Genomic DNA, 17,826 nt, shown 5'->3' with positions numbered 1-17,826 from the left:
CGGTTCTCTCTATGAAATGTCTCTGGGTTACTAACCATACTTCAGGGAAAGCCCCATTCCTAGGCCAACATAAAACAAACTTTTTTGTAGACTTTTGGTCTCATTTTGCTTTGCTTGGGAATTGTGTGTGTGTGTGTGTGTGTGTGTGTGTGTGTGTGTGTGTGTCTTATTGGTCTTTGGCTTGTTTATTTTGATTTCCATTTTGTGTGGGAGGGGTGTTTCTGTTGTTTGTTTTAAAAAGATAAAACAAAGTTGAATAGGTAGGGAGATGGAGAGGAGCTGGGAGGAATTTGGGGAGGGGAAAACATAATCAAAATATATTGTATGAAATGTTTTCAATAAAAAAGATTTTTTAAGATACTGTGTGAAAACTTTTATGAAAATTTTAGGCAAAATTGGAAAAGCAGCTTAGGTCCGTGAATCTATTTACTCACCCTAAAGAGCTGTGCTTCTCCTTCAGCCCAAGACTGACACCCATGAGCCCTTCCCGGGGTCCTCTCTGCAGTTCCAGGCTCTGCCCCCCCCCCAGGAAGGGACCAGAGCTCAAAATGTAAGAGCTAGTCCAACACTTCCTACATCATCCCCTCCCCGCTGTAAAAGTGACAGGTGACATCCGCTATAAGCCTCACAGCAGAGAGGATGGGAGAGGAGACATAAGCACAGATGGGGACAGTTTCAGCAGCTCAGCTACTGCTGGACCCAAGCCCCAGCTGTCAGGAGATAGGACCTATGGTCACTAATGAGACTGCAGTGTGTGACTGTCCACAGGTGGATCCCTTTCCCAGTCCAGCATCCACTTTGACTGGTTCTAGTTTGGAGGAAGAAAGCATTCCATTCCAGGTCTTCTACCAAGCACATTTATTCTTAAAGTGAGTGGCTCATAAGGGACAATGTAGGTGTTTACAGAACTTATGGGTGCTCACCAAACCTCCAGTGCTGTTGGCGTGGAGTTATTGCAATAGTGTTTTCCCATGGCAGATCCCATATGCGACAATCCACCGCACTCTCTTAATGCCCCGCAAAGGGCATGCACAATAGCAGCAAACACCCCAGGACACCAGCCCTCAAGAGCTCACAAAACGGACTTATGTACACACAAAATAGTTCACATTCGAAATCATTCCTATCTACTTTGTAAAAAGCATTTGACTTGAAACTAAAAGAATAAGACAAAAGTGGGCTTGAGACAGACGGCTCCTCTGACCGCGAGAGACTGGATTCTTGTACTGAGACTGTAGTGTCAGTCCCCACTTCAAACATCACATCAAAAAGTGAGGCAGAAAGATGAGTCACCTTCAATATGAAGGACGTGAGCTGTGTGCACTGACGGCACTCCTGAAAACATGACAGTATCTTAGGAGAACACCAGCGAATGGACCTTCAAATGAGGCCAAAAAAATTCATGACTTATTAGACGGCCATTCAGGTCACCGGTTTAATCAGCTACAGTGTTCTGGTTTAATCAAGGCACTGAAAGAGCTGTCTCTGACATGACGTGGAGTCTCTACATACTGTTAGCCATTGGTGACAGCATGCCTGATGGCCTGCAGCATTCTGTACCAAGAACCCGAGAATGATGCCTTGGTCACAAAGACACTGATCAAGTTAAGACTGCAAAGCTGGATTTGCTTAAACACTACTGAAAACCACATTTAAACGGAAAGGATTCACTTAAGATCTCTTTGTTGCCACCGTTTCCTTTGAGACAGGGTCATGTGTAGCCCAAGCTGGCCTCCAACTTTTTGTGTGCCAAGGATGACCTTGAATTTCTGATCCTCCTGCCTTCACCCTAACATATGGGAATAGAGACATATGTTGCCATCCCCAGTTTTATGATGCTGGACCTGGAACCCAGGGCTTCATGCATGCGAGGCAAGCACCCTACCAACTAAGCATCCTCTCTAGCCCTCAAGATCTTGATTCTTCAGGGCGACAGTTCATCTTCCCCCAGTACCATCCAACACCCTTTATTTTTCTATGCAAGAAGACAGAGAATGGCTCTCTTTCCCCTCGCTGAGTTATTTCCTCAGGAGAAACCTGTAAAACCCACTTTGAAACACAAGATAACTTTATGTTTTCCCACCAACGATTAAATATCGGTTCCCCTGCTCCTCGTCTGACTTGAGCCTCGGACTCTTAGCGTCTACACTTCACATCCCTCACACCCTCTGCACAGCATCCTGTCACCGTCAACTGTCCTTAAACCTTCCCTTGTCCAAAGTGAAAGCTGGTGAACTGGGAAGGAGGTGGAAAAACGCACCCCCCAAAAAACAGGTGTTACTTTGATAAAACTAGTTCCCAGGCTGTTACTGGATCCTCCAAAACAAGACGGAGTGGCATCACCCGCAGAGACCCCAACACTAAATTCTCAAGAGGCTGTATTATCTATAGCCGGGCCCCCAGAGCTCATACCTACACCTACTCATGGAAAGTGACTAAGACTTCCTAATAATGAGCAATACAGACCTAGAATCGCTTGAGGATTGTAATCAGACAAAGCCAGCCCGTGGGCTGTCTAACTCATCGATAGGAGGCCAAGTTAGCCATCCCTCCCCAGCTCTGCCACTCTGGGAAGAGGCCACTAGCAAGCCTCGGACTGCCAAAGACTGTGGGTTCTACTTCCGCCTTAGGCAGCACCTGTTGGAATGCGCAGTCTCGGGGTGCCATCTGTGTCTGCACCCCATCAGGTTTCCATTGTACATGGACAATTTTATAATTCTGACCCTCATTGTTGTCCCAGAAGACCCTCCCATTAGCGTGGTAGGAAATGCAAAACTCGATTTTCTCCTCAGTTGGAATGACACGGGGTAAGTCGATGGCAAAGGAGAAGGTGTCGCTGTCAGAGCTGCCGTAAACGTTCTTCATGTAGACACAGTCCACATCCGTGTAGGTTTTCCAGGTGTCAAAGGTGATCCGGACCCGAACCTTTTTCTCAAAGCTCACATTTTTCACTTTGACTGTCCCGGTCACTGTCCGCTCCTGCAAAGAGCAGTTCTCTAGGCAGACAAAGTTCTTCTGAAAGCGGTCCCGGAAACTTAAGTAATCAGATGAAGGCTGGGGGAAATCGAAAACCAGGTTTTTCTCCTCATGAAGCTTTAAGCTGGAGGAGATATCGTTAAGGTCCAGGAGGTCGAACTGCAGGTCCCACGCAGGTTCTTCTGGGAGGTCAGAAAAGACGTGGATAGCAGTGAGTGACAACCCCTTGGAGTCGGCAAACACGACCCGCTTCTTGGCTTGGTCATGCGGGGGCTTCCATTCATTCTGTGATTTGGCTTCCTGCTTGACGTTGAGACATGGTTTCAAAGGCTTCAATTTATTCACAAAACTTCTTCGCTGAAAGTCACTGTAAGGACCCAGGAAACTCTTCAGGGGTGGTGAATGAGCCAAGCAAATCCTCATGGCCACATCCATCGGCATGACTGGACTTGTCAGAGGACGTGGATCCAGCACATGGATCATTCTGGAATGGAAAAGGAAGAGGGGTGATCAGTAAGAGCTGGAGCAGTCTTGTGCTGGTCCCACATGCATGAGCACTAGTTACTAGTTACAGCAGGAATCAGGGAGGGGCTGACACATGAAGACAGAACACTTAGGGGAGCATGTGTGTACAGTGAGCAATGTGTGCAGTGAACATATGTGTGTGTAGTCCAGCTCTGTGCTTGGCAGGCTCCTGGACGTGTGTGAACCGCCTGGAAACACTCAGAGTGGGTTCACACCCCCTTCTGAAAAATCAGAGGTTGGGTCTGATGATGTCTGACACAGCTCTGAGGATTATTTAATCTGTTCTACGTCAGTGGTTCTTGAACCTGCCAGGTCAACATGACCTAAGGAGTTTCTCTCCTCTAGGGAAAAAAATCGGATTCCTGGGACTTAGAACCACTATAGCATTTCATGGCATGGCGCCAACAAGGCAAATCTGTACTAGAGCTTCCCCGGAGAGTTTATTGACCAGACAGTTTCTTCCATAATCATAGTACAGACAGACCGACCCTCTTGCTCTTTCTGGCTGCTATTTCTTATTTTGGCTTTTAAATTGGTTTACTTCTTTGGAGAAGTAATCCACTTGAAAAGAGATAAATGAAGCAATCTTTAAAATGTTGTGTAGTTCTTAGGTGAAGTCAGAATGACTTTTGGATTTTATTAAGTTTGCACAAATTTTTCACAAATGACCAATTGCAACACCAACTAACATCTCATGTACTAAAGGGAAAAAACTTTAATAACCTATATTTTGTATAGAAAGATATCCATGACAAATCCAAGTGAAAATGGAAAAGCTGGCTGTCAAGATAACAGACATCCTCATCCTGTCCAATAACTTCTTTACTATATCTCTGTCCTATAACCTGCTGTACACATTATATATACAAAATAAAATACATTTTTAAGAACTGATAGCCTGAGAATTGAACCATTTAAAAACACATAATAGGTATATGAATTTATAAATACTGAAAAACTTGACAGAGAAAAACATTAAAATGTTAATTATCTTTGCATGACAGAATTACAATCTACTAGTTTTGGGCTTCTTCGGTGTTACTGTTGTTTGAGAAAGGAGTATTTACAAGTAGGAATCACAATAGCTAATATAAAACCAAGACTCATTCATCAAGATTTTTTTTTCTGGCATTTCCCTTGCCTTCACACTATGTTGCCACCCTTATGGAATTAAGATTTTCCAATCTCAGCCTTATAGTTAAGAGACAAATGAAATATAGTTGGTGCCATTTTCCCCTTTGGCTTTAATTTTTAATTGTTTATTCTTTAACAGTGTATGCGTGTATATAACATATTTTGATCGAATATATATGTACTATACTTGTAGTCTAGCTTGAAGGAGTCTTTTCACAGTCATGCTAAGCACAGCACGCTGGCAAATGGTTATCATCACAAAGTTTACGGTAAAGAATGTACACAGAACTCACTTTAATAGCTCTAGGCGTTTTTCTGACAAGATTACTCCCAGCGAACAAAAGCTCAAACTGTATTTGTCTAACAACCCTTAACAGGCAGGATTTGGGGAGGGAGAATTCTTTGACTAAGTCACTACTAGAGACTCAACTAAATGTCATGGGGTGTTCTTGTTGCTTGGTCGGACGAGCTGTTACTCGTTTTTGTTTTGTTGAGCTGTTGTTTCTTTACTTCTGCATTTATAGAAAATTTTAGAATTGGGCTACTGAAATTCTAAGTCCCGGCCAGGAGTTAAAAATGATAGCTTGCTCAAACTCTGACAGACCAGGTTAAGGCAAGTGGGAGGAACGAATGAATGTAAAATCGTCCTGTAACTTTTGCCACAGCCTAAACTACCTCCCCAGCAGTGCCAGGGTGCAAACGAAGCTACCCCCAAGTGCTTGGGTCTTTGAGCTCAAAGGCAACAGAGTCACCTCAGCAAGGGAATCCCAGCAGTTTCTGCTTTGGGACGCTGACTTCCAAAACAAGCGCAAAGAAATACAACTCAATTCCACCTCTTCAGGCCTCCAGGGCGTTTCAATTCAGCCATCAATTTGGCGGTCTCCATCTGCAGAAAAAGCAAAACACAGAAATCCCCACAGAGTTGCACCGAACCTACCTGGTGCAGCTCATTGGACCGAGAGGCAGCGGCGACCACGACAGCCCCACCCAGCGCAACTTCGCACCCAGCACTTAGCGGATGCAGCGCCGCGGTCCAGCCCGCCGACTGACCGTCCGAGCCCGGGAGGCAGTTTATCAGAGCCCGACCACGTGAGCTGCTCCCTCTGACCAATCAGCGGCCGGAAGACGGGGCCAACCAGCGCGTAGCTCTGGGGCTCCAGCCCTTGTCCCCAGAACGTGACCACCGCGGGGCTGGATGTGCCCAGAGTGTGCTGGAAGGCGGGCCCGGTGTTGGGGAGCCCTGGGCCAGCGGGACCCAGCCGCGTTCCCGGAACCCCGCGTGCAGCACGTAGCGCACGGCCGCAGACACTCAGCTGACCTCTCCCTGCCTGTGCGAGCCTGGCGAGGTCTTAGGTGTTATGCGTCGGTCTGTGCAGAGTTGAATCTGAGCTCAGAAAGTTGTGTCTCCACCCGGTTTCTGTGCTATTTGAAATCCTTGTGCTCCTTGATTTGTGCGTCCTTGGCCCACACAAAAACAAGTTGGCTAGTTTTCCTTTCTCCATAAATAACGCCATGCAGCCACTCAGAGTAGGCAAGGGATGTCTGGACTTACCATTTTCTCCTAACAAATGTTAAGAAAACTTGTGAGCCCATGAAAGGAGGCGGTTCTGTGATCTCTTCCCTCTGAAGGTGGAGGCAGGGGGCCAGCCTGGACAGCCTCTACCCCTGAATAATCAAGCAGACACCACTTCGTATGCTAATCTATTTAGTTTTCTCCTTGGAAGAGAAAACTATAGGCAACACGAAGTTACTACTGTCCTTGCTTATTGTCACCGGATGCAGCAGGCAGCCCAGATCCCTGGCCGAGGTTCTGACACCCTTAGGCAGTGAGGTAAAAGTCACACTACATGTTACGACCCTCCCAAGCCAGCTGCGTTCCCTGAGGTTTCCTTATTTTATTTTGGAGCTTGAGGGACCAAATCGGTTGTACAATTAAAAACTATAAAATTAAATTTGTTAGTCAAGTACAAATGGTTTTCTTTTGTTTCTCTGAGATTTTAATAAAATTACATCATTTTCTCCCTTCCCTTTCCTCCCTCCAAACATTTCTATAAATCCCTCCTTGTTAAAATGGAGCTAGAATGAAGAACCAAAGACGGTGCTGCTGGTCTGAAGACCTCTCAGCTGGTAGAACGCTTTGCTGCTCTTTCGGAGGACCAGAGGTCAGTTTCCAACACCCAGGTCAGACGGCTCCAGGGGACCCACGCCCTCTTCTGTCTTCTGCTAGACCCTCACACATGCACCTACAAACCCAAAGACACACAAAAGTAAGTAAAAATAAATCTTTTTTAAAAAGCAAAAAAGAAAGAAAAGAAATTCATACTGAACATCATAGAGGAAAATAATGACTGGACTATTTAAAAGATTTGCTTTTATTTCATACATAGGAGTGGTTTTGCCTGTATGTGCGTATGTATGCATACCACATGCACACAGTGCCTTCAGAGGTCAGAAGTGGCATTGGATTCCCTGGCACTGGAGTTACTGATGGTTGTACGTCACCGTGTGGGTGCTGGGAACCAAATCCCCATCTTCCGCAAGAGCAGCACGTGCTCTTAACCACTGGACCATCTCGCTAGCCCTTGGCACATCAAGGTGGCCCAAACCATCTGAAAGACAATGTTTGGGGTTTGATCCTTACCTGAATCCAGGCAAGTTCTAACCCCAGATTTCTGGTGTGCCGCGCGGAGATGATAAATTTGTTTTGAGGAATAAGTTACGTTGTGCATCTCAGCACCACCCCCGATTCAGGTGTTCAGCCCATATTAGATCTCAAGGGAGTGCTTGACTCTTCCACCCTTGTCTCTCCTCTCCCCTCAGCAAAGTTAATACCTGAGGAAAACGGCGACCATGACTGTTGCTCATTGAGCCTTATCATGTACCAAACACAGTTTGGTTGCCTTGTGGTATCTGCTTAATATTCACAGCATACTAGGTGGCATTGCCTGTCACAAATGCCATCTTAGAGATAGGAAACCCAATGGGAGCTCAGTAACCCTACCCAGGACTTTCCAAGTCGAGTCGTGATCAGAGCCAAAACTAGATAGAATCTTGGGCAGGCTTTTTCTCTACACAAACCATATGTTGAGGTAAAGAGTGAATAATACCAGCTAAAGCTACGGAACAGCACACAATAAGGGGAATGTATTATGACTCTAGATGGGAGGGAATCATGTGCCTGAATAGGAGCTAGAATTTATGTCTACCAGAACAGTGTTTGGGGATAACGACAGTATGCGTGGTAAAATGGTTTTGTTTTGCTTCTCTATAGCTTTTGTATTTTTTTTTTACAATAAACACAGAAGACTTCTGTAATTAGGAAATACATTTGAAAAGATTTTTTTCAAAGTTTCAGACTCAAGTAATGTGGAGAGCCGTGCTGGGTGCCAAGAGCCATGTTGGAAGGTTTTTCATGTACTTAGCCGGTTTCCTCCCACTGTCCCTCTGAAATTCTACTCACGCTGCCTTCTCCTCTGCCCCCTGGCGTTGATTAATGCTGTCAAAGCAGCTTTCTGTTTCAACTTCAAGAGAAATTTTTAGGGAAAACAGGACTCCTCCCGAAGAGAAGTCACGGTAACCTGTAAGCTTGATGATCCAAGCCTCTCCTTCAGGTTCCTAGCTGGTTTTTGCTGCCTTTCATGCTAGGATTAGAGAAACTGGAAAGGAGTCAATGTTTTTTAGTTGGGTATTGCGTCAATGAAGATGACTGAACCAGGAGTTATGAAGAATTTTATTATTTGTGGGCTTTCTCCAAGTGCGGTTTGGCAGCATTCAAACGCTGCTTTGTCTTGCTCATCTTCACATAGTAAATCTACCAACTGGGGCTCTTTAATTGGTGCAGTGTGTCCAGCACCATGCTAGGGGTTACCAGGAGTCAGAAGCCACAGCCCTTTAACCTTGAGAATAGTCCAGACTTTATTTGATTTTAAACTCAGCAGGTAGCCCGGGCCTGAGGAGCCACTGACAGACTGGGTTACACAAGAGGGGCTGCCCCAGTGTTTGCTCAATATATCTGAGCTGCCTCTGTGGGAAACTCACCCTGGGGTCCCACAGTTACCAACTCATTTTTCCTTCTTTCTTCATGTGCGTGTGTGTGTTGTATGTGTGTGTACATGTTCATGTCTGTGCTCATGTGTGGAAACGTGTGTGTGCATATGTGTGTATACATGTTGAATGTCTTCCTCTGTCCCCACCATTGCCTTATTTTCTCTTCCTAAACCTGGAGTTGACTGATGACCAACAAGCCCCAAAGACATAGTACACTAGAACTCAAAACTCCTGTACCCATCAGTCATCTTCCTCAGTTTCCCAGGTAACTAAGACAACCAACAAGATAACATGATTTTTTTTTAAGTCTCCAGAACACTCTTGAACAAAATTAGACATCTGGGTGCTACAAAATGAGATGAGCAATGGATAAATAAAATCTGACTCTGGGAAGGGGCATTCACTCTTCTTGATGGTGACAACGCCAAGTAGCTGTGCTGTCTCTGTCTGCACTGAAGGGTGAAGCTGGATGAAGGTGCTGAACTACAAAGACTCTAAAAAGTAACCACTGAATCGTGCTGAAGGGCATTTTACAAGACCTTTAAACGCCATTACTTGTGTGTGTGTGTGTGTGTGTGTGTGTGTGTGCGCGCGCGCGCGTGCGCGCGCATGCACACGATGGTACCTGGGTGGAGGTCAGAGGATACCCTGCAGGAGTAGGTTCTCTCCTTCTGCTATGTGGGATCCAGGCACCAACCTCAGGTCGTCAGGCCTGGAAGCAAGTGCTTTTACTCACCGAGCCATCAGCCCTTTAAAGGCTTTACTGGAACTACCTGGAAGATGAGCGAGAGGAAGGGCCGTGTAAGAGAAGGGACAGAAATTAGCCAAAATGTTACCAAAATCATAGGAAACATCAAAAAAAATCAAAATGAGAACAAATAATATTCTGAAAAAGAATAAGAAGAAGGCATTTTAGCTCTATCTGCTTAAATTATACTATAGAGTTTTACAAAATAAATAAATAAATCGGTACATGAATACAGAATTATCGGCGAAAGGAAAGAATCCAGAAATAGACATGCTTACATATCAGAATTTACTAAATGCTTCAGGAGGGCATGTCTAATAAGAAGAGAGGGAAATGGATCGCTCAAAAAAATGGGCAACCACCAGCCTTGGACTGGGGATTAGAAAGCTGTCCCCAATAAAGTGCTTTTGCTGTCTGTGGAGAGATGCCTAAAGTGGGTTGATGGCGTAACAACATGTGTGAGGAAGGCATGTCAGTAGGAAAGTCCTAGTCTGCTCTGTGTTGCTATAGCAATTGCCAGATGATGGACAACATGTAAAGAAAAAGAGATTTACTTGGCTTTTACTTCTAGTGGCCAGCAAGCTCAGATAGCGTGGCAAGGGACCAACTGACTGCATTGCAACACAGCAGAGGGCGTCCTGTGGAGGAGCATAGCTGAGATCAGAGAGCAGGAGCATGCAGGGGCAATAGGACACACTGCAAGGGAGGACACGAGACAGCGGGATCACCTTCTCCCTTTTATAACCGGCTCTGGTAAGAACTAATCCACTCTTGAGAAATCTACCTATTTCTAGAGACCAGCTCAGCCTCAGTCCTTGCAGAGAGCAGTCGTCCCCAGCCACTTCCCATCGGGTTTAACCTCTGTAAGGTCCTGACACATTCAATACATTATCTGGGGAACAAGCTTCAGTGTGAGTTTGGCACTGTTAGCCTGGCTCCACCCACCCTGGGCACTGCAGTGTTGGTGATTCGGAGAATTTCTACTTTAATCCATGACTTTGGGACAAGGGGGAAAGTATTGAATGGGAGTAGGGTTTGTTTTCTTCAATGATGTAGCTACCGCTAAATTGCTTGTGATCTAGTAAATATAGGGCCTCTGTAGACAGATGCCACAAGAGTACATGAAAGGTTCTCAAGAATTTATTTAGGGATAAAATAGGGATAAACACTCACTGATACAGAACAGTTTAGATGCTGCTGATCCAGCTGTTTCTGTCCAGGTGAAGAGCAAGCCGCTTGCTCCACTCCGACCATCCAAGACGGCGGGAGCAAGAGTGTGAGACCCTCTCCCTATTGCCATGGGGAGACATCATGACCAAGGCAACTTATAAAAGAAAGCATTTAACTGGGGGCTGACTTACAGTTGCAGAGGGTCAGTCCATGATTGTGGCAGGAAGAATGGTGGCAGGCAAGTATGGTGCTGAAGCAGGGCTGAGAGCTCATATCTGATCCACAAGCTGCAGAGAGAGAGCGCAAGGCTGAGCCTGACCTGGGCTTCTGAAACCTTCAAGCCCACCCCATGACACACCTCCTCCAACAAGGCCACACCTCCTAATCCTTCCTAAATAGTCCAGCAACTGGGAACCAGACTTTCACATTTATGAGCCTATTCTCGTTTACATTCAAACCATCACATACACCCTAGCCAAGAAGTTATTTGCAATTGATACCCATTGGCAAAAGTGTAGTAGTAGGAGCAGCGGGGCTGCATCCCCAGCACCCTGGCCGCCTGCTAGCTTATGTACCGAAATAATAATTACACGGACACTGTATTCTTTTAAACACTGCTTGGCCCATTAGCTCTAGCCCTTACTGGCTAATTCTGATATCCCGATCAACCCATCTCTAATAATCTGAGTAGCATCAGTCTTACCGGGAAAGATTCAGCATGTCTGACCTGGCGGCTTGCTTCATTGCATCTGCCTCAGAGAGCAGAGCTATCGCGTCTGCCCGGGAGAGGGGAGCATGGCGTCTCTGAGCTCACTTCCTCTTCCTCCCAGCGTTCTGTTCTGTTTACTCCTCCCACCGATGTTTTAACCTATGAGGGCCAGCCTAGCAGTTTCTTTATTTTTTTAACCAATGACCTTCCTCCATCACAAAAGGAAAATTTGTTTTCTCTGATGGAGTGTCAGAGTTTATCAACCATACTTCAGGGCAGACCACGCATGCCCAGGAGTAGTTGGCCAACACAAAAGAAGCTGTATGTTTTTTCTTAGGATTTTGGGCATTTTTTTTTGTCTTATTGGTGTTTTTTGCTTATTTTGATTTTTGTTTTTGTGTGGTGTTTTGTTTTGTTTTGAAAGAGAGAGATAAAGAGCATAAAGTTGGGTGAGTGAGGAGATGGGGTGGACCTAAGAAGAACGGGAGGAAGTGGAAAACATGATCAAAATACATTGAATGAAAAAAAAATAATTAAAAATAAGTAGTCTCTGAGGGGATAGATAGAAAGGAAAGAGTGTGGGGGTCGATATGGTCAAAAGACATGATATACTTGAATGAAACTTATTTACAAAGCCAATAACCTTTTTTAAAGCTTAAAAAAAGGTATTAAAGTGAAGACTGAATCTGCGTGGTACAAGGGGAGAAACAGGGTATCTCCAGTCCCTCCTCCCTGAGTTGGACAAACCAGAGGACAGTGTGGAATCCCGCTCCCCTCTGAGTCAGACAAGCCCCTTTGTGGTTGCTCGGCTTTCTCTGCGCTATGTGGGCTGATGCTGTCTACATTGTTCTTGCTGTGCCTAGGCAGCTAGTCACACCTCTGGTTTGGTCACACATTTCATTAAGTCTTCATGCCCTGTGACATCAAATTCTGTTACTTTGCATTAAATATGAGTGGCCCATGAGCCACAGCAGCTGTCTGTGTAACCAGGCCACTGTTTACCAGGCTCATATCATCCACTGTACAGGCTTCCTGTTTTATAGCCCGATGTCTGTCTGGCCTCAGCTCTGAACTTCGGCTATAGGAAAGGTTTCAAAGCACCTTCAAGAGTCGCAAGCCCACTCACTGGTAAGATACCACAACACTTCTTTTAATCATGACGAAACTGACCTCCTCCCCTAACGAGCTGCCCCCTTGTGCTCACAAATGGTTCATGTCACCCTACTCCCAAGCCCAAACAGAGCGGCTGATAATTACTGGCTCCAAGCGGTGTTCAGAGCTCCATATTCCTTTCTTTGTGACTAGAATTGGGTGTTGCCTCCCTAAACCTGAGGGAGAAAGTGTAGATCTAGTGTAGGCCAGAGTCTTGTGTCAGAGAACTGTTTCTGCCTAGCTGTGGCACACCAAGGATGTGATGGAAAGTTCCAGCTTGGGAGCCTGGGGAAGGCAGTTTTCCAGATCCCACAGAGTCAACTATTTGTACTAGGGTTTTAATATTTTGTTTAAAGTGTAGTAAATCTTCTAGAATGTCACCCAAAACTTTAAAAAAAAAATACCCCTCCAAGCCAACCTTCTCCAAGTGTTTACCCTCCATTAGCTAAGTAATGGCCTTTTTTTAATGAGCAACTGTTAAGCATTTGTTTTATTCTGTTTTGTTTTTGTTTGTTTTTCCGAGACAGGGCCTCTCTCTATGTAGCTTTAGCTGTCCTGGAACACACTGTGTAGACTAGGCTGGCCTCGAACTTATAGAAGCCCACCAGCCTCTTTCTCCCAAGTACTGGGATTAAAGGTATGGCCTACCACACCCTGCTGCAACTGGTAAACTTTTAAATCACCTTAAAGTTCGGAGTGTTTGGAGAGCCACCAAGAGAAAGATAAGTGCTTCCAAATGCTTCCCCAACCAAAACAGGTTCCCTCCTGTAGTCAAAGCCACACTGCTGAGCAAACCAGCATCTGGTCTGGCTTTCCTGTGTGCATTGTTGAGTCCTGAGAGCTCAAACAATTGGTGATTGAAAAAGATTTTCATCCTGAAAAAGAACAGTCAGAAGAAAATTCACAATACTAAGAACAAATTATGTAGCCAGCATGTGAGGTTCCTTTACATCTAAGGGCATTGCTGCTTTGTAGGCAGACTTTTCTCTGTGTCCAGGCAGCTGCTCCCAGATAACCACACAGAGACTTAATATTAATGATAAATGCTTGGCCAATAGCTTAAGCTTGTCTCCCCGGCCAGCTCTTACAACTTAAATTATCCTGTTTCCATTCATTTCTGTGCTGCCCCAAGGCTAGTTTATCTCATCTATGAACTTCCCATGTGGCTTCCTCCTCGTCTGGCCCAGCCTCCTGAGACTCCACCCACCTTCTTCCCAGCATCCTCTCAGTTTGGCTCTTCTGCCTAATCTGTACCTGTCCAGCTATTGGCCAGTCAGCCTTTTTTATTAACCAATGAGAGCAATGCATAGTTACAGTGTTCAAAGTTTGTTCCACAGCACTGCTAGCTATAATATAATATGATTACAATATAATGTTCATTTTTCTTTTATGTTGACCTTATTTATTTATTTGGCTTTCTGAAACAGGGTCTCAAGAGCCCGGGTTGGCCTAGAATTTGTCATACAGCTGAAGATGACCTTGAACTCCTGATCCTCCTCTCTTCTCCTCCCAAGTGCTGGCATTACAGTCACACAACACCCTATCAAGCTCTAATGCTCATTTCAGATTAAATGGGTATTTACCCAAAATTCCTGGGTATTTACCCAAAAGTCTCTAAGTCAACATATCGCAGAGCCATTGGACATTCATGTTTATAGTTACACTATTCACAACACCCAGGAAACAAAGCCAGCTAGAAGTCCGTAAACAGATAGATAAAAGAAAATCCAGTACACATACACAGCAGAATTTTATGTAGTCACAAAGGAAAAGAAAATCATGACATCTGCAGGAAAATGAATGGAACTGGGGGCCATTGTGTTAAGCAAAATGAGCTAGACTCAGAAAGGCAAACAGTGCCGATTTCTCTTCAGAGGCAGAACCTGAGTTTTAAATTACAAACGTGTATCCGTATGCACGCATGTATGCATGCACAGTTATGGGTCGTGACACTAGAAAGGGAATAGATCCTGAGAATTAAGGAGCAGACCTTAAGGGAGGTGGGAATTAGAGAGGGCAATCGAATCCATAACCGGAACACAGAAGGGGCTACTCGCTAGAAAAAAGAAAAGAAGTGGGTGGTGTGGGAGAAGAGCGGGGAAGGGGAGGGAGCGAAAATAAATTGTAATGACGCTTATGTATAAAATGTGATTGTGAGAAACAATGACCCTCCCTTCATAATAAGAGTACCACTGAAGCAGTCAGTGTGCCAGCCTTGCAAAGTAGGGGCTCAGCCCAGCATGCAGGCACAGCTAACTGTGTGCTGCAGGGAACAGATCTTAAACCCTAAGCAGCAAGTCCCTTCCTCTTTTCTCCCTGCTAAGTAATCAAGAAAGTGCAAGCCTCCATGCCATCTTCATCATATCCTTTCCTCTTACATTATCTTCTTCCGAGCAAATCATGTGTGGGTTCACCTCTGTCAGACACATGCCCTTTCAGGCAAGCTTGGTCGTTAGTAGCATTCGTAACTATGCTCAGCTTCCTATTTGTGGGTAGACCACCCTAGCAGAAGTCAGCAAAGGCCTAGCATTTCCTATTCGTTTGTAGCCTGGCCTAAGATATCTCAAGGCACCTTTGAAAATGGACTAGCAGATTTTATTTCTGACATTATTTTGCATGGTAACTAAAAGATAATTTTAAAAAAGAAATAAGTCAGACTGAAAAAAAGAAAGTAAGAAAATAAACAGCATTAAGTTAAAAAAAAGAGCAAGAGACTTTTGCTTAACTCAGAACAAAAGATGACTAGCTATCACGTTTTCTTATCTTGCTTCCACTTCACCCCACCCCCAAATTCAAAGTTTGGGTGCTATTTACTGAACAAGTCTTCTCCGTGGTTTATATTGGAAGAGGTTATTATTTTGCAAAGTCCAAACAAAAATGCAATGCTCAATTCATAGTAGCCAGAGTCAGCGCTTAGGCAGAGTCAGCGCTTAGGCAATAACACTTGATGTGCGGTTAGCTCTTTCAGTGTCCTTCCCACCGTTATTCCATTTGCTCTCCACTAAAACCCTTTCTATTGCTGTGGAGAGACACCATGACCACAGCTCTTATAAAAGAAAGCATTTCATTGTGGTGATGGCCTTCATGGTGCTGGAGAAGGAGCTGAGAGTTCTTACATCTTGTCTCATAGGCAACAGGAAGTGCCTCAAGTATAGGAGATCTCAAAGCATGCCTCCACAGTGACACACTTTCTCCAACAAGACGACACTTACTCCTGTAAGACCAAAACTCCTAATAGTGCCACTGCCTCTGGGGGTCGTTTTCTTTCAAACCACACTGCTCATGATTCCGTTCTGTCCATGGGGAAAATGAGAAATGGTAAAACTGAATTTCTGGGAAAAGAGTCACAGGAAGTAAGTGGACAGAATCAACTTTTGAAGTCAAGACCGTCATGTGTATCTCATCAGGGTCATTCACAGATATCACACCAGGATGGAGCATGAGCAGTCTGTTGGCCACATGTCTCCCCGTGTTCATTCTGTCTCTAAGCCTGCCTGCCTTCACTGCCTCGCTCTTCCCCGTCTCTCACTTGAATTGAATAGCCTTCTTGCTAGTTTGTCTCATAATTCATTCAAATGTGTCACAACCAATATACAACTCTAACTACAAAATCCAACAATCTAAATCTGTCAAAAATAGACAAGCAATCACTTAATACCTGTGCTCAAATACAGTCCCTCACCTGCAGGGTCCTTTCTCCATTCCCTTTTCTGAGGTTTATCTCAGAAGCTATTTCCGCAGTAAGCCATCCTTACCCTCCCCCGCCTCAATGACCTTCTCTGTGTTTTCCATAAGATCCCAGAGGATTTATCATTTCATGTAGCCTCGACTTTGATAACGATCTGCCTTGTGTTTGTCTCCCCTGATAGACTGTAGGTTCCTTGAGAGCAAGGACAATGCCTTATTCATCTGCGTATCTCCAACACCTGAGACCATGTCTACCTGGCGCACATGCCCACCAGGTGAACTGGATGCATTAACTATTAAATAGGTACTGGCTTCCCAGTGCCTCCCAGGTAACTGAGAAAATGGCATTGAACTGAGATGAAGGCTGTGAACTGGCAGGTGGGAAGAGCATGAATTGTCCAAAGATGCTCGCTTTGAGAAACAAGCTACAGAGTAATGTTGACCACCCCCAAAATAAAAGAAATCTTAAATAAAGATTGTGAACCACACAAGGTTAGCTGGCGAGAGGAAAGGGTATTTCAAAAGTACCACAAAGCAGTGCCAATCCAACCAGCCAGTGAACCAGGCTTGGGAGCCCCGGCAAAAGTACAAGGTGTCCTAGGACATGGCAGGTCCATTGACAGGCCACAAGCCAGTTCCCATGACCAGGACCAGTGGAGACTTGGGTTTCTTTAGAGCAGTAGCTCATCAGAATTCTCTTAGTGTAGCTAAAAGCCTTTCTCTCATCCTCTGACGGTCCTTGACTGCTTCTGTCTATTGCCCAGCTTCTCCAGTTCGTCCTAATCTCTCTCTCTTCCTCCATCTCCCAGTGTCTCCATTTCCTCCTTCATCTTACTGCTTGTGTAAGATCAGCAGTGCCTTTCAAGCCTGCTGGACATTTCTGCTGCATAATGATACCTCTAATTCTAGAAAGTACACAAGTCATATGAGTGCTCACCTTGGTGTGCTGTGGACTCCTGTTTGTCTCTGCTGTTCCCTCTCCTGGGAAGTCCTTCACCTTATCCATCCCTGGTCCAGCTCAAATGTCCTCTGCTAAATGTTCCCAATCCATGGTAACAGAGACAGAATGCCCTGTTCTCTTCCCTGAACTTTAGAGATGAATTTGCTTAGACAACTAAAATAGCTTTTGTAGCACTCAATGTCTTTATTTTGTTTGCTTAACTGCCTCCTCTGGTAAACTTTGAACCCTCGAGGACAGATACCAAATATCAACCATTTCCATATCCCTGAGACTTCACAATGCCTCCGCATCATAGACACTCAAAAGAAATTTGTTTATGTAGCCTGTATTCTAAGCCAAGCACAGTGGCCCATGATTGCAATCCCAGCACTTGGAAGATTGAAGCAAGAGAATTGCTGTGAGTCTGAGACCATAGTGAGGTCTAAGCCAATCTGGAATACAGAGGGAGACCCTGCCTCAGAAGAGAGAAGGAGGAGGTAGGAGGAGAGGAAAGAGGAGGGCTAAGAAAAAGCTCAGTTGGTAAAGTGCTTGCCTTGTAACCATGAAGACCTAAATTCAGTCACCAGGAAAGGCCAGCCCTAGTAGCATACACAGAAAATGCCAGAACTAGGGGAACATCAGGTACATCCCTGGAGCTCATTAGCCAACCGGTCTATCCTCCTTAGCAAGTTCACCTGGAGAATGCGACCCAAGGTTTCCCTCTGACCTCCTCAGGAA

At 45.0% G+C, this 17,826-nt stretch overlaps 1 protein-coding gene and 1 long non-coding RNA gene across 3 annotated transcripts; both read right to left on the bottom strand.

Annotated features, from left to right (window-relative positions):
• Positions 1-557: 557 nt before the first annotated feature.
• On the bottom strand, positions 558-5,696 carry Ppp1r3c (protein phosphatase 1 regulatory subunit 3C). Its single transcript, XM_041662092.1, has 2 exons — positions 5,573-5,696; positions 558-3,460 (listed from the first exon to the last, which is right to left on the bottom strand). Exons 1-2 carry the CDS (start codon positions 5,584-5,586, stop codon positions 2,521-2,523), a joined length of 954 nt encoding a protein of 317 aa, XP_041518026.1. The 5' UTR covers positions 5,587-5,696; the 3' UTR covers positions 558-2,520.
• Positions 5,697-6,619: 923 nt separating this feature from the next.
• Positions 6,620-17,231, bottom strand: LOC121454685. 2 transcript variants are annotated; one of them, XR_005975306.1, is made up of 5 exons: positions 17,086-17,231; positions 10,792-10,887; positions 9,419-9,455; positions 7,059-7,244; positions 6,620-6,878 (listed from the first exon to the last, which is right to left on the bottom strand). It is a non-coding gene; the product is annotated as an uncharacterized LOC121454685 (long non-coding RNA). The 2 variants fall into 2 exon arrangements; XR_005975307.1 differs by having other exon boundaries at positions 7,138-7,244.
• Positions 17,232-17,826: the final 595 nt, after the last annotated feature.

The sequence above is a fragment of the Microtus oregoni genome, unplaced genomic scaffold, assembly GCF_018167655.1.
Source record: "Microtus oregoni isolate MIOR12 unplaced genomic scaffold, Mior012 000012F_ref0000307, whole genome shotgun sequence".
Classification (NCBI taxonomy): Eukaryota; Metazoa; Chordata; class Mammalia; order Rodentia; family Cricetidae; genus Microtus; species Microtus oregoni.
Note: the sequence above shows the minus strand (reverse complement) of the source record. Positions and strands in the feature narration are given on the sequence as shown.